Source organism: Oreochromis aureus, linkage group 14, assembly GCF_013358895.1.
Source record: "Oreochromis aureus strain Israel breed Guangdong linkage group 14, ZZ_aureus, whole genome shotgun sequence".
NCBI classification, from domain to species: Eukaryota; Metazoa; Chordata; class Actinopteri; order Cichliformes; family Cichlidae; genus Oreochromis; species Oreochromis aureus.
Genome location: NC_052955.1, coordinates 9,511,818 through 9,528,581, shown reverse-complemented (window position 1 = coordinate 9,528,581; position 16,764 = coordinate 9,511,818). Strand labels below are relative to the sequence as shown.

At 37.6% G+C, this 16,764-nt stretch overlaps 1 protein-coding gene across 4 annotated transcripts in view; it reads left to right on the top strand.

Moving 5' to 3' along the window:
* Positions 1–16,764, top strand: part of nbeab (neurobeachin b) — a 205,722-nt gene that overhangs the window by 47,496 nt on the left and 141,462 nt on the right. For all 4 annotated transcript variants that reach the window (XM_039622706.1, XM_039622705.1, XM_039622704.1 and 1 more), the window contains exons 2-8: positions 421–652; positions 2,314–2,414; positions 2,647–2,742; positions 4,231–4,352; positions 6,242–6,368; positions 9,358–9,477; positions 11,445–11,591. In XM_039622706.1, the coding sequence (XP_039478640.1) occupies positions 421–652; positions 2,314–2,414; positions 2,647–2,742; positions 4,231–4,352; positions 6,242–6,368; positions 9,358–9,477; positions 11,445–11,591 (945 nt within the window). The remainder of the gene's footprint in view (positions 1–420; positions 653–2,313; positions 2,415–2,646; positions 2,743–4,230; positions 4,353–6,241; positions 6,369–9,357; positions 9,478–11,444; positions 11,592–16,764) is intronic.

The window sequence follows — 16,764 nt, the reverse complement described above, 5'->3', positions numbered from 1 at the left end:
TATCAATTGTGTTTTAAATGGAGCAGTGGAGTTATAGTGGCTCCATCTGCCTTCTCCTTTTATTTTGTTGTATGCCAGCTCTATTTTCACGGGTGCTTAAATTCTGATCGAAATCTTGTAGAAGGAAAAAGATTTTCACTTTCTCTTTCCAGTTCTAGCCTTAACCATCAGTGTAGTGAACTGTAACATTTATGAAAGGATCCTATTAGTTAATTCCCCCCCTAGGAAAAAAAAAAAGGTATGGGGGGGAGGGTTGAAAGCTGGGTCAAACAGCAGTGTCCAGTGTATAAATTTATTAAAGGTTGCTACTTGCTGGACCATTACATTAACATAGAATAAACTATAATTTATGCAGAATGTGAAAGGCATAAAAATTCAATCTCTTCACACATTTTCCTTCTGTCTCACCTTATTTTGCAGCTGGTGGGTGGTGAGTTTGATCTGGAGACAAACTTCATTATCCAAGATGCGGAAAGCATCAGCTGCCTGGTGGAGCTGCTGGAGCACTGTGACATCACCTGCCAGGCTGAAATCTGGAGCATGTTTACCGCGGTCCTCCGAAAAAGTGTTCGAAATCTGCAAACGAGCACTGAAGTGGGCCTTATCCAGCAGGTGTTGCTGAAAATGAGCTCAGTGGATGACATGATTGCAGGTACGATAACGATATGATTCTGTCTTCATTTTTTGCCTGTAGTAGACGTAGTATGTGTGTTTTGTTTGTTTGGTTTTTTTCAGATGGATTGATGGTAATGAATATGATGTTTATATCTAAAAAGTACATGAGAATGCCTGTTAGGATTTAGCTTCAGTCAAAACCATTTCTGTCATTTTTGCTGAAGGTTTTGGTTAAAAAAAAAAAAAAGGCGACTTAGCCTTAAATTTTATCCAGAACAGTTCTATAGTAACATGATTAAAAAATATAAAAACATCAACAAATTCCTTCAAAACGAAAGTAGTGAAGACAACAGTGTATTTGATGATTCTCATTGAAAATATGAAGGAAATTAAGTGTGTATGGGGGATTAGATTTAGTTCAGTAATTTAGTAAATCCGCACAATTCTTTGACACATCAGTTTTTGGGAAAAGTCACGATAGCCCTTGAACTGGGTCGCCACAGTTGATCATCTGCCTCCATCTCACCCTATTCCCGTCCTCTTTCACTACATCCATGAATCATCTTGCCTGTGATCTTCCTCTTTGCCTACTCTCTGGGAGCTCCATATTCAACATCCTTTGTCCCTCTTCTTCGCATGTCCAAACCACATCAGCCTTACTTCTCTAACTTTGTCTCCTCCTGATATACTATATCTTACATAGTATAAAAGAGGGACATTCACACTGAAAGTCTTAACTGCTTCCACCTTCTTTTTGTCAATGCCACCGCCTCCAAACCATACCTCATAACAGATCTCGCTACAGTCTTATAAATCTCGTTTTTCATTCTCGCTGCTATACTTCTGTCACAACTCACCCCTGAAACTCATCTCCGCCCACTTCACTGTACCTGCACTCTCTTATTCCACCTCTCTTGTGCACTGTCCATTGCTTTGGATGTTTGATCCCTGGTGTTTAAACTCATCTGCCTTCGCTACTGCTTGTATCATCACTGTTCACTCCATTGCATTTACGCACATGTATTCTCGTTTCACAAAAGCACCTAATATTAAATATAAACTACTGTATTTTACTGTTTATTTATCCTGCAATATTTTACATGTATTGGTTATAAACTAACGTTTTTGGGGGTTTTGTTGCAGGGGTTCGGATAAAATGTAGACGGAATTAAAATATGGCACCAGGATTATATTAGAATATCTCGTTGATAACACCTTCAGGTAGAAGTATACACACAAGGATATAGAAACAACTGAGCTCAGAACCCCTCAGCCTGTGAAGATTAATGTTAGAGATGAGTTTTTTGTCACTGCGGTTTTGTGTACTGAAGTCATTGTCACTGACATGCTGGGCTCTGCAAATTACACCCGTACCCCATCTTACTTCTAAATTATGCTTCAGATGATGAAATTAAAATGCATTTTCGCTGCAGTGTTCCAAGTCATTCTCCGTGCAATTTTGGCTTTTCTGTGTTAAATATAAGAATTTCACGGACAATGAACTGTAATCTAAAGTAAAACTGTTTCCATTATCTCAGATGTTCAGTCATATGAATACTTTTCCCCATGAGAAACTCCAGGAAAACTTCCAGCGTGGATGAATTATAATATCAGCAAAGTGCAGCTGCATTTGATTATTGCCTCCTCTCTCTTCTCATATATGTGTGTGATGTGTGTATGTTATCGTTGTCTTTAAAGATTTGTTAGTGGATATGTTGGGAGTACTGGCCAGCTACAGCATCACAGTGAGGGAACTGAAAATGCTCTTCAGCATGTTGCAAGGAGGAGGCGGCCTCTGGGTGAGTAATACCAGGACGAGTTGTACATGTGTGTGATTGTTTGACACTGCCACTGGAGTCGCCTCAAGAAACCCATCAACACTGATCGGTCTGTGGCTTGTTCTGTAATTGACTTACTGTCGAATGATTGAATGAAGTAACTGAAAAGATATTGAATGTCTGCTGTCCAACCAGCCACAGAGAAAGCCTTGCTGTCTTATCTATACTCTTTTTATCTTTGCTACCTGTGCAGCCGAAGCATGCAGTCAAAATGTTGTCGGTGCTCAATCAGATGCCCCAGAGACACGGTCCGGATGCCTTCTTCAACTTTCCTGGTCGCAGCGCAGCAGTAAGCTTTCCGATTTTGCATTCTGCCATGAAGCAGTTTTCATACATGCACTGCAAGCGTGAACTTTTTTGCATGTACAGTGTGAAAATGCAATAAAAAGATGCAAATAAACCTTAAAATCAAAGATCACACAGGTAACAAAGGGTTCTGTTAAGAAAGGGGGGAAAAAAGGGAGGTGCATCCACATACACAAACTGGATCTCAGGTACTTTTTGGTCTGCATAGTGGGCAATACACCTTCTATAATGTGAAGTATGCTGTTCCTTGCCTTTTCCTCATTAACTCTTTGCAAGATCAAAAGCTTTGTTGATTTTTTTTCTGGTTTGCTGGATTTTTAATCAACATACTGCAGGATGCTGATTAAAGCAAGTAAATGAGGTGTCACAGTAATGTCATTAAATGTTTTTTTTAAACTGATGTTTTAAAAGTTATTTCAGACTAAACTCCTGAAAGTCTTTGAGATTAATTGCAAATTCACTCAAATAAAAGTGGAACTCAAGCAGATTTATGTCAAAGAGGCTGAACACATGCGCTGATAATGTAGTCTGGATGAGAAGTAATTATGTCATCACCTAACGCTATGGATGACAATTCCAGAGCAATTATTAAACATCACCAATATTTAACTGGAGGTACATATTTGGATAATTAAAATAAAGACTTTTCTTTACATTTAAAATGTTTTAACGTTAGTCTCAAAAATTGAATGAAAGTATGGATTCGGATTTGGGATATTCTTTTTGTATTTTTTTGTAGGTGAAATTATGAACATTTTAATTTACATTACTGATTTTTATATTTATGTTTAATTTTAATCCATATAGTATAGTATAGTATAGTATAGTATAGTATAGTATAGTAGCATATTATCCTACTATAATACACCAGTCTCTGTCTGTGTGTGAACTCCTACACGAGAACTCGTTCAGCAGCCAAAACTGGCACAAAGAGGTACATCTAAGGCCCCTGAAGCTTCTTATACAAATCAGATATTATAATGTTATCATAGTGCCCAGCAACCACCTACCAATGGACTAAAATGACCCATATGTAGCATTTATGAACCGGTAACACCTTATGAAAGCATTGTTATTTTAATTTCACAACAGTAACATCTACTGTATAGCCACAAAATCTGAATATTCAGATATACTGTATATTATATATTATGATGTCATTATGCCATCTAACAATGGACTAAAATAACATTTGTATACTAGAGCAGGACCTGTGCATTGCAGGGAAGTTGCAAAAATTGGCTAAACTTTATACAGCCAGTCCAGTATTTATCTTCAATTTATATACTGCCGCTATTTTCTTCAAAGTAAACAAGAATAAAGCTTAGGTGCATACTAGTCTGTATAATTTAGCTTACCCTGTCATGTAACTCAGCGATAGCAGTAGGGGAACATAATTTTAAGGAGCTATCTCTGATGGTGCATGAATTTGTCCTTTGCTATCTTTTCTGTTTGTTTTTTTTTGCCTTAGGCAATTGCTTTACCTCCTATTGCTAAGTGGCCTTATCAAAATGGGTTTACATTCAATACCTGGTTCAGAATGGATCCCTTAAATAACATCAACGTGGACAAGGACAAACCATATCTCTACTGGTGAGTACACACTAACTTATGCTTTTACTCCTTTTTCCAATGTCCTCAGTACACGCCCATCCCTCTCATAGGTGCTGTAAGTCCACGTTATGACACCAAAGAGAAGTAAATTGCGCTTTCCAGTTTTCCATCATTCTAATTGCTTTAGCTTTGTATTAGAAATCATACCCTCTCTGCAGAGACCTATAAAGCTACAAGCAGCTTTATTGACAAAGCAGTGTGGTGTCTGATATGCTGTGACCTACAGTGATTTTCTCGTCTAAGTAGATTATGACTGCAACTTGTTTTTCAAGGTTAAACTAGTTTTACAGACAGTTTTTTACATACTGGCAGCTCTTATGTAATGTGGTTCATGAAAAGGGCTTCATTTTTGCCAGATAATATTCATGAATTATAATAAGAATAGGGAATTAGGTGAGATTATTGAGATTAAAACCCACGGAGCCATGAACTACAGCGGCTACAACTGTCGACTCCAGTGGTGAATTGCCACAGTGGGAGACGCTATGGAGGTATTAATTTAGTTTTGAATATCTGCCACATAAAGCTCATGTAGCAGCCCATCCAGGAGCTTGTGAGTAATTAGTGCTAAAGTCATTAACCTAGACGTGCAGTGATGTTTGGCTGCTCTGTTTATTAGAGGAACTTTGGGAGAAAAGCTCAAAATACAAAGGGACATATAAAAGAATTGTATCAGGAGAGCGAGCCAATAATAAGGATGAAAAGTCAGAGAGAAGACTAATTCCCCAAAGACAATAGGTAGTTCAGTGTGAATGAAAGAGTCTGTTCACCTTGGAAAGACTTGTTCTGTGTTTGTCAGATGTACAACATCAAAAAGAAAAAAAATGGCTAAGCTGTGATGTTTGTATTCGTCCAATCATGTTTGTATTCAGCATTGGTAGAGTCCCACAAAAAGGTGAGATATGCCAAACTAATCCTGTTTATGCTTTGCTCTGAATGCCTCACAGCTCACTGGTAGGGCATGTAGACAACAAAAAGAATTGTATCTTTAGAAAGGAGTGTGTCCACTGTGTCTTGGCTGCCTCAGCAGTAGCCATGTGTGGGTCATATATTTCTCTAGCTCTGCATCCAGCCCTGCGTTGCAGAGGCCTGTATTCTCTTTATCTGCCTTGACAAAGAGGTCGGTTTGTCTTAGATGGTGGTGTGGTGGAGTGGGTCTTTGTAGATGGAAGACTAATATAGACCTGAGGACTGTGAAAGTGTATTGAGTAAGTGTCAGCAATGAAAAAGATGTTCATTCCAAGCAGGCTACGAGTGGAGAACTATTGTTGTATTGCAAGGTTGTTTGTGTGTGTACATAGTGTGGGCTGTATAGGGTCTGTTCTTATTGTTTACAAGTTGAATTTCCTCAGTGCTTCTGTAATATATCTTTTACCAGGAAGGCAGGAACATCAGAGTGGAGCGATTTGCCATTGAGAGCGTTGTTAAAGCGTAGTCTCGCTTTTCTGTTTGTTTAAATCCATTCACTATATAGCTTAACAAATAACTATGGCTACTTTGCTCTTCTGATTCTTGAGGTATAATATCACAATTCTCTTATGAGTTATTTGTCAGTTACTTTTGCAAATTGCTTTCTGGCCGCACAGTGCAAGGTATTTAAAATAGCATGACCACAAACTTATTATGCAGTGCAAAGCCACCGTTTTCTTAATTTGTTTTTCTTTGTTTGGCGCCTTGAGGAGGAAACGTACAAATGAACTTGAAAGGATGAAAAAATAAAGAAATCGGACTGGATAATTTGCTAGTCAAAAAGTTCTGCTTTTGTTGCTTTAGAAATATATTTTTTTCTGTTTGTGGCTAAGTACATTTGGGTTACCCTGTCAAGTTTGCCAGCTCATGATATACTGTGTGAATATCTCTTTTTGCAGCTTTCGCACCAGCAAGGGCATCGGCTACTCTGCACATTTTGTTGGTAACTGCTTGATCATCACATCTCTCAAGTCCAAAGGAAAAGGGTTTCAGCATTGTGTGAAGTATGATTTTCAGCCCAGGAAGGTAAGAGCAGTTTTGGTTTGCTCCTGCTCCAAATGTTCTACACCATATATCATTATTTAGACCTTTTTCATTTACATTATCTGTACACATGGACTTCATATGTATTCCTAGTAAGGATTATTTATATTATATAAGTAAGTGTAACCCTAACAGTCCATACACATGATGTCTATTGATGATATTCCTTGTTTTTAGTGTCATTCTTCTTATATATTTGATTATAGTGTAAGTCAGTGTACTTGTATTTATATAGCACTTTTTGTGTTCTTCATTGTCATTCAGAGTGCGGCACTTTATTCTACACACTTTATCCACCTCACATGTATGGCCAATTTAGAATCACCAATTAAGCTAACAAGCATGTCTTTGAACTGTGGGAGGAAACCAGTGTAGCTGTAGGAAACTCGTAGAGAATGGCCACAGCTGGGGTTCAAACCAGGAAGCTTCTTGCTGTGAGGTGACAGTGCTAACCACTGCACCAGCATGCCACCCTCTATCGATTCCCAGTCGATTTTCTGTGTGGCGGAAACAGTAGGTGTACAGAGCTTTTCTGCATCAATGCAGTCGTTTTATTATCTGAAAGTATAAAAAATAAAGGGCTGCACGTGGCTCAGGGGTGCGGAAACTCTTTCTTTTTGATATGATTGTTTTTCAGTGTACTGTCAGGAAAAAAAACAAAAAACATGCCAGCGTGGATTAGGGGATTTAATAAGCTTGGCGGTAAAAAAGAAATTCTCTTGAACTATTTCTTGATCCCAATTGCCATTCCCTGTTCCGTTTTCTTAAATTGACATTGTTTTTTATCTCTACTGTTCTCCAATTGCTTCCTCAATTGTGCTTGTTGCCTTTGTCTCTATAATGTCTTGAACTTATTGTTACACCAAATCACTACACATAAGTCATGCTGCGTATGTTTCCATATAAACGTGAATGTGTTTAAAGCCCCCGAGCAGTCTTAACAGGTCTAATTGGATGTAAATGTAGATGAGAATATGAAACTTAATTTAGCATGAAGTGTCAGTGTAGCGTACCTATCCCTGCAGAGAATGAAAGCTGTCTCTAAGCATGTGTCAAACAATTAGGGGCTTCACATAACACCTGGGAACAACTATTCGTCTCATTCCAAGTGTCACACTGCAGGTATGGTTTTGTGGAATAACTTGGAAGACAACTTGTTCTAAATTGAGTTTTAATTGATTTTGAGTTCAGACATCTGTGGACAAGTACAGGTAGCTTGCATTCTTCCCCATAACCATGAGTCCTCTTTTAAGTGTCCTTACCTTTGTGTGAAGACAGCAGTAATTCTATTAGACTGCTCACATTGCCCTTCCTGGGGCAAACTAATAAAAAGCAGGCATAGTCACGTACTGTAAGAGATGGACAATCTGTTTCCTGCTGCTGTGACTGATTGTCTCAGTCTTACCCTATGTTCATATTATGAGCAGCCTGAATGCTTTATAGTGGTATGCAGTTCTGCATCGGGCGTCTTATTGTTATCGGCACAAGCAGCTTGACAGGGGGAACAAGTCCAAGAGCAGTGCAGACACCAATTCAAAGCAGTTCTGCAATATTTTTTAATAAAAAGCAACATCAAATAAACATTTTTTAAAAACTCATAATTAAGAGGCCACATATATTGCCTGGCCTGCAGTGTCACTGTCTCTTTGCTACATGCCATGTTCCTACTCTCAAGTTAAGGCACAAAAAGTAAAAAGACCAAAAATATATCTTTAAAAAGGTGGAAAAAATATATTTTTCTACTTGACGTCATTAAAGCCACATTGTTTTGCTTCTGCCTGGTGTGTCTTTGTCCCACTTTCCACATTTCCAACTGCTGCTTCCAATTCCTGCTACTATTGCTTACAGTTTCCTATTTCTTATTATATAAAGAATTAAGAATTAATTCAGAAGAATTAAGTTTTAGTTACCTTTTTTTTTTTTTTTTTAGCAGATGAACAGTTGATATGGTCAAATATAAATACACTCACTGTTCACTTCTTTAGGTTCGCCTTGCTAGTACCTAATGCTAGCAGGGCTGGAACTACTTTTGCCTTCAGAACTGCATTAAGTCTTTGTGGCATCAATTCAACAAGGTGCTTGAATGATTCCCCCAGGAATCTGGTACACATTGACGTGATAGCTTCACACAGTTGCTGCAGAGTTGTTTATCCAGTTGTACATCTGCAATCTTATGTTCAACCACATCCCAAAGGATTGAAATGCGATGGTTGTAGAGGTCATTTTTTTGTACAGTGAACTCATCATCATGCTCAAGACACCAGTTTTAGATAGTTTGTGACACAGCATAATCATGTATTGTGTAACATTTAGTGAATGCTGAGTTGGTACTAAGGAACCCAAAGAGTGGAAAGAAACCCCCAACCATTACCATCCTAGTAATGGTCGTGAAATCCCAGTATATCAGCAGACACCAGTAACCATCCCATGTTTAAAGTCACTTAAATTAACTTTTGTCTCCATTCCGATGCTTAGGTTGAACTTCAGGTGGTTGCTGCTATATGACTGGCTGATTTGTGTTGACAAGCAATTGAACAGCTTCACCTTGTGAAATGGGCGGTGAAATAATATAATAACAGACCATTAATGTTTACCTCTTGTAGCATATAGTTAATAAGAAACAACTTTCTCCCTCTTGCTCGTTTTTAAATTGTGTTTCTATTGTTGCACCCTCTCACCTCTTTGGCTGCAGTTCTCCAGTATTTACCTTCCTTTTGTGTGTGATTAAAATTAGCTGTCTTGCGTCCCTTTGGCCTGTCCTCTGATCTATTATTTATTCTCCTCCTTTGTAAATCTGAAAACATTGTGTAGCAAGCTTCATTTCCATTGTTCTTTTGAACTTTGTGATTCATTTAAAAGTATTTGTGATGTTGTTTTATAAACTAAATGATACATTTAGTTAAAACATTAATGACCTAAATACATAATGCTGTATTCTTTAAATCTCAATCTGATTCTTTCTCACCTTTAGTGGTATATGATCAGCATAGTCCACATCTACAGCCGCTGGAGGAACAGTGAAATCAGATGCTATGTTAACGGACAGCTCGTTTCTTATGGAGACATGGCATGGCACGTCAACACAAATGATGTAAGTCCGCCTTATTTGTTACTTTTTCTCACTGTTGCCGTTTTGTCATGATTTTAATGCTTACTGGCACAAGGCTGACTAAGGCTGCCACATCAATGTTTCGTATGGCTCGCGGTCTGTGGGAGTAAAAAATGTATACATCCTCAATAATTCTGATTGATGAAATGAGAAAATGAGTTTTAACTTACTGTTTTCCTCTGAAGTCTGTCTAGGGTTTCACTCTTTATTTGAACATCTGTTTGTCACAGTTGTGCTGCAGTAGATGTGAGAATACAATTTCGAGGCCCAGTAGCTGTTTTATGTGTAAATAAATTGTAACTTTCATTAGACTGAGGATGTCTTATTTAAAATGTGTGATAACAAGGTGATTTACAGTCTAACAGAATATTTGCATGTTCAGATGATTTCACACAGTTATTTAGAAATGATTAGTGTTGTATTTGGACTTGCGGAGAGGAAACGCATTTAGAAAGGTGTGCTTTGAACCAAGTATAGTTCATGAAATATTCAACCACATTAAATGAAGATGCCTTAATTTTTGATTTTTTTGTAAAGAAATGTTCCGATACATTAAGAAAAAACATGAACATTTGCAGTATTCCATAGGGATAAGCTGGTTTCTGGTAACATACAGTGGGCAACACATTTAGTAGACGACCTGCCAATGTGGTTTAAGCCAGAGCTGCCCTAAATGAACATTTTCTGTAATTTCCAAAATAATTGTTTATGTTTCTGTAATGGTTAATCCATCAGTATGCATAAGCTCTTCACTAAAAATTATGTTGTTATTATACTATGTTATATTTATTTTGCTGAATTATAATTGTTGTTGGCCATGAATTTTCACATTTATTGTTTTACAGAAAAGCAGATAAAATAATAAAACTTTTAAAAAAATTTATTAAGACACTAAATTACAGTTGTTTTCTTGCATCTCGTCCTTTCATCCATTCTCTTCCATTTATCTTTAACAGGATCACTGGAGCCTATCCCAGCTTCTATAGGTAGAAAGGCGGGGTACATCCATTAACAGAAAAATTAGTTTTAGTGGTTGAATGTTGTGGTTGATTAATTTCTGAGCAGGCCAGAAGGTATAAAAACATGAATTCACATAAATTGAAAATGTGACTTTTTTTTGTCTAAGTAACAATATAGGTTTTAGCTTTAAACAAGTTTTTGGCAGATTTTTGAAATATTTGGGTTTTCATGTTATTTGACAGGTGGTATAATAAATTTGTTATGTATAATTTTGGTTTCTTCTTCTGTTTCTCTGCTATTGAGGCTACAATCTTAAAGGTTAAATGCTGTCATCTTTAGATATCCTTTTTAATTGCCTTATTCTGTTCTTAACTACAACTCAGATATCGATTATTGTATCTTTCTGTTCCTGCTAAGTAATACAGTGCACTAAAGCTGTATTTCTTAGTTAGCATAAATATATGTGGTAAATTTTTAGTTGTCTGTTTGCTTTAAATTTTACACATGTTGGACTTATAACAGCTTTTTTTTACAGGGTTAAATGGAACCAGATCTCTATCAACTAATCTGATGTTTTTATTCTTCCATTGAACCTCTTTTATAGATCTTCACTTGTTATGCAATTTGCTGCTGCTGTTGTAAATTGCCCTTCGATTTGGTGCTGGATGTAACTACAGCAAATACATTTTTTCACTACCACAGAGATTATATAGAGGTTTCATGTCTTTGTAAATCAGGGCCGTTAGGAAATTCTTTCCATCAGGAAATTGTCAACTTAAACACTGAAACAACATGAGAGAATGTTATTTTGAAAAACTAAATTGAATTTCTAGGCCGGAATGGAAAAAAAAAAAAAACACATTTGAAAAAATCAAATATTGTACATTTTACTTTTTGACCTCTGCGTAATAGAGCTGTGTGATGTATTTTTTTTTCTTTTTCTTCTAGTCCCTGATGGTGTTGCCTCTTTTTCTATGTCCCTCTTGCAGAGTTATGATAAGTGCTTCCTTGGGTCCTCAGAGACAGCGGATGCTAACAGAGTGTTCTGCGGGCAGCTAGGAGCTGTCTTCGTGTTCAGCGAAGCTCTCAATCCCGCTCAGATATTTGCAATTCATCAGCTAGGACCAGGCTATAAGGTATGTGCTTGTGGGTGCCTAAATTAGATTACATGTAAGCAGTCTGCATTACCAATCCATCTGTGAAATCAATGAGCAGCTCTGTCCTGCTGTAGTTCCTTTGCCTTGTATCGCTGTCCTGCTTTTCCTCCCAGATAAACGGCTGCATAAATTACCTACTTCTAGGGAATAATGGCACAGTACACAGAGGAAAGCAGCAGGCCCTCTGAGGGGATAGAGACATGAGATTATATCAGCTGCAGCAGGTGGAGCGCTCCCGAGCATCTTAACAAAAATCAAAACATGAATGTGAATATAAAAGGAAACTGACCTCCCAAAATAGGGATTACAGTGTGAATATTTATCATATGTTGACAAAACATCCCACTCATCTGAAAGAAAAAGGAGGTGCCTGTTTACTTTCAGATTCTTCTCCTTATTGTCTCACTTTTGTCCCAGATGCTCACAAAAGGCTGTTCTGTTTCTTCAGTGTTAAGCCCACAAAGCTCACAAAAGTAGGAATTGCATTTCATGCTAAATAAACCCTGAACACAAGATGTGACTCATGCAGTTTGCACTCTCAGTGACCAATTTGTGCCACTAGTGTTTTGTCTCCAGCTGTTTTAAAGACAAACTTACTAAGTAAAAGCTACCCTGCTGAAGATGATTTAAGTCAGGTCTACTGATGCCCAGGAAATCCTCAGAGAAATCATTGTTTTCTCTTTTTGCTAATGACTGGTTACTTGTTGTTCCCCTCCTTAACTGCATTTCATGACCTTCTATTAAGCCACAGCAAAGCAATTGTTCAGAATTCTTGATATAATGAAGAATAAATGTCCCCAGGGGAGACAATTACCTGCAGTTTGTGAAGTTGTGAACAATGTTTTTAAGACCTAGACAGGTGAGCTGGGGAGAAAGGTCAGACAGTTGTCTACCCCACTGATTTATTGTTGTAGTGGGAGTGCTATACAAATGACGAGAGGTCTGTTTTAATTCAGAATTGCCTGGAGGAGTCTGAGTGCAGCCAATCTCAGCATACATCTGTTAGACTGTGTACTGTACACTCAACTTTATACTGTCTGAACTCAGCAGAGCCGGAGAAAAACCATCGCCTCTGATGTATGATTTATTCTCTAATCCGTGGTCCTTTCATCCATGTTTGATGTTCGACATGCTTTCACTTACTCCCACGGTGTATTCAGTGTAACCGTAACTGCACTTAGTTTAAATGCAGAGATTATTATTGCCTAGGGTTACCATTTCTAGTGCATGTTATGATTTATGGCTGTAAATCTGGCGGCGTTGTGTTAGCTAGATTTCTTCTTCAGGCTCTGAACTTGGATGTACTTCTGTTTATTTCGTTTAAAGTACAAACAAACAACTTTTTTCTTGTAAAGTTCAAACTTTATGATTGACTTGACATTCACAGACTTTGACAGATACAGTTTTAGGGTAGAGGTGCTTGTGGACACACTGTGCCTGACAGCAGCTGACATAATTTTTTTTTCTCCATTCATTACTCCTGTTTTAGCAGTTAGTTAATCTTCAAAACTCAGGTAATGACTCATGAGGTCTGGGAGTTTTTTAAACAGAAAGCCTAAAAAATCCCCTCGCTGCATACTTATTCCTAATATCATCTTCTTTTTTCATTTTTCTTTATTCTCTTGGAAATAATGTCATCTGTATTTGACAAGTCAAAACAATTATGCCACGATTAATAATTTTTCACATGATGCACTTTTTTTTCTTTGTCTTCCATTATCACTATCATATGTGTTCTACATAAGGCAGATTAGCCCATGACATTTGTAACAACACTGCACTGCAGTATGAAACACAAGCTACAGGAGAAGATATTGGGGCACAAATCTGGTCCACTGTTGCCCAAAGTATTTGACATCTAGCCATGCAGAATGCCTTTTCAAACATTTGTGAAAGAATGGGTCATTCTTTCTCACTGGATTCATATGTGCCACAATTGCAACAAGTCAGTTTTACTCTACTGATTTACTAACTGGAAAGTTCCAAACCTCCTCTGGCATCAACATTAATGTCAACATAAAAACTGTGAGCTTCATGGCCAAGCAGCTCCTGTACATGAAAAGTGAACATGGCCAAATACTTTTGACTATGTAACAGAATTGTGTCAGGAGTGAACTTCCTTTACAAAATAATCCCAACAGTAATTTTTATAAATAACTTAATCAGCGAGGAGCCGATGGGAAACGGACCAAAGCCGGAAGTAAAACAAAAACAATGACGAGCAAAGTCAGTAAAACAGAAAACTAACAGCCTACAAAACAAAAACCATGCAGATGATAGATATGGGACTTTTTTTTCCTAGCAAGTGAGAAACAATATACAGAAAGAAAAATGCAAACCCTTGACAGTTGTAATAAAACAACAAAATGGGGCTTACAGCGCACACAGATATTTAATGGTACTTAATCTTCAAACATTGGATTAATACTAAAAAAACAATGTTTATTTGGAAATGTAAAATTGCATTTATTTTAATTTGTAGTTGGATAGTTAGTTCACTTTATTAAAGACACACAAGGGTTGATAGCAGAAGAAAATGAAAGTCATACTTGGGTATATTGTGTTATTTTCTACTTGAATCACAGGCAACAGGGAGTGTTGCAGTCCTCTAAGTGTCTTCCTGTGGTGTGCAGAGAGACTGGGTTGCCCCTGGTCAGTGTCAGCCTTTGGGACTAGTAGAAAAAAGGAGGAACTGCACTCTAATTCTTTTTTATGAGTGTCTGGCCTATGGAATGATGCTGTCACGCTACAGGGTTTGATAGCCCAAAACCCACGGGATCATTATTTTTACACTGCGGCAAGGATCGCACAAAAGTGCAAAGCAGTGGAGCTTGTTATTTCTTGCCACTTGGGTTCCATGAGTTGAAACTTTTGAAGGATGTTAGAGACTGCATGATGAGATGCATGATGTCCGCTGTGTGGACCTGATCATAGCAGATGAAGAGATTATCTCTTATGCTTTTTTATCATTGGACTGTAAGTAGATATGTCATTAAATTGGGCTCAACCCTCTCAGTTTCAGTGCTGTGAGGAAACTGATATAACGCCTCTATAAATCCAAGACATATTTACTAGCATCATGTTGAAAAAGGTTCATAGCACTTTAGGCAGAGACGAAACTGTAACATGTAACGAAATGAAATGAAAATGTAAAATACTATTATTAAATTTCAAAAGATACAAGGTAGTGTTGTGCAATACTTGTACTTGTTGTTTAATAATAAAGATTATTAAAAACTTCATATTTTATGTTTCTACTAAAGGCTGCCACCCACTTACAACTCTGCTCTTCAGAGGCAGTCAGAATAGAAACCATACTCATTGTAGAATTTGACAATCTGAGTCAGATCACATTTTTTTAAATCCACTTATTCCTCACTGAGAAAAAGAATCCCAGATTCTTTTTCTGCCTGTTGGACAGGTGTGCAAACCCTGTTTGCCATGTTGCGTAACATACTGTATTTATCTACAGTCCCTCTAGGACCAGATGGTTGTTTCATCACTGTTGCTTCAGCTCTTTCTGCCTCTCTTTATCTCACCACCACAGTCTTGCTGCCCACAAGTCAGAGAGGGAAGGAAAAGCATCTTTCACCCATTAATAATTCAGCCCTCCTGATTAGAGAAATTGATTTCTGCGTTCACACTGCACTGACAGATTAATTCAGCTCATCTGTCAACAGCTAATTGATTGAGTAAATTGAGACTAGTCTGTCATTGATCAGCAGTTTGTTATGGTAGCCATATTGAATGTGTTACTAAACCACTGACTCATTTAACCTGTGCTTTATGAGACATGTTGGTAAAGGCATTGTGGTAAATATGATGCAGGCATTCTTATAAGACGCAGTCCCAGTAAAACATTGAATTATCATCATAATCATCAAGTCGCTGGTTTATTTCCCTCAGCTGGATGTAAATTTATAATCCGTTTTCTTCCCCTTATTACTATAGATGTGTGGTGGCCAATGTTCCCTCTAATTTTTCATGTGTCTGAGCGAACACACAAACTCCCTGAGCGATCCCTTGGACCACTGTGAGCGACATCAGACGTGTGCACTGTGGTCACTCCAGCATCTAATCCATCCAAGTTACATGGTTTATTAAAATAATCAAATTACAGCATTTACATTTATGTTAGACTACTTTTAATTAACTGCTTTAGCCCACTTACAATGAAAATTTAAAAAATCTTGTTCATGACCTGTGTAGTATGTTAACACTATTGGAAGTAAAAATAACTTGAACTCCAATTTTGAAAACACAACTTTCTTTCTTTTTTTTTTTTCTTCATAAAGCTCTGACTTGTATTATGAGTCTGAGTCTGTGGTCTGGGAGAGAGTCCTGTAACTCTCTGTCTGCCAAATACAGTATATAATGACCAATGCTGGGCAATTAATTATATAGTTACTACTTCAAAAAAGTAACTCAGTTTGGCAAACAACAAAGTTTTTGCAGCTATTTATTTTTTTTAATGCAGCCAAGGCGTTTTAAATAAACATTTCAAACTATTTACAGAACAATCAGCTGTTCTGCATCAAATCTGATGCCACACAAATTATTTGTGCCACTCCAAAAAATAATTTCTGTCCACTATGAGATAAATGAGAACAACAGCCTAATACCTGCAGGCCTGACAACAGGAGATGTATCACTCCTGTAACATTCAGCAGCCGCCTCATTGTTCTGACACACCAACAAAACTATTGACTACACTACACACTAACTACACAAGATTTGCGCTAAACGTCTCAAATCTCTCACATATCAAAACACTGCCGTCACTCCTAAAACTTCCCCCCGTTTCTTAACAACTAGATGCTACGTTGCCATATCATTTTTTGATTGGTCGACACGGTACTTTTTTCGACCAATAGGAAAGGGTGGGGGGTTTTTAGGGCCCGAGCACCGAGAGTGCGAAGGCCCTATTGTATCTGCTCTGTTTCTTATTATTATTATTATTATTATTATTATTATTATTATTATTATTATTTCGGCAAATGAATCGGCCTTTGAGGGCCTAAACATGCTCGAAAACTCATGAAATTTTGCACACGCGTCAGGTGTGGTGAAAATTTACGTATTTTAATGTCCGTAGACATGTCCAGGGAAAATTGGCTCAGTAGCGCCACCTAGAAAATGAGAAACGCGAGCC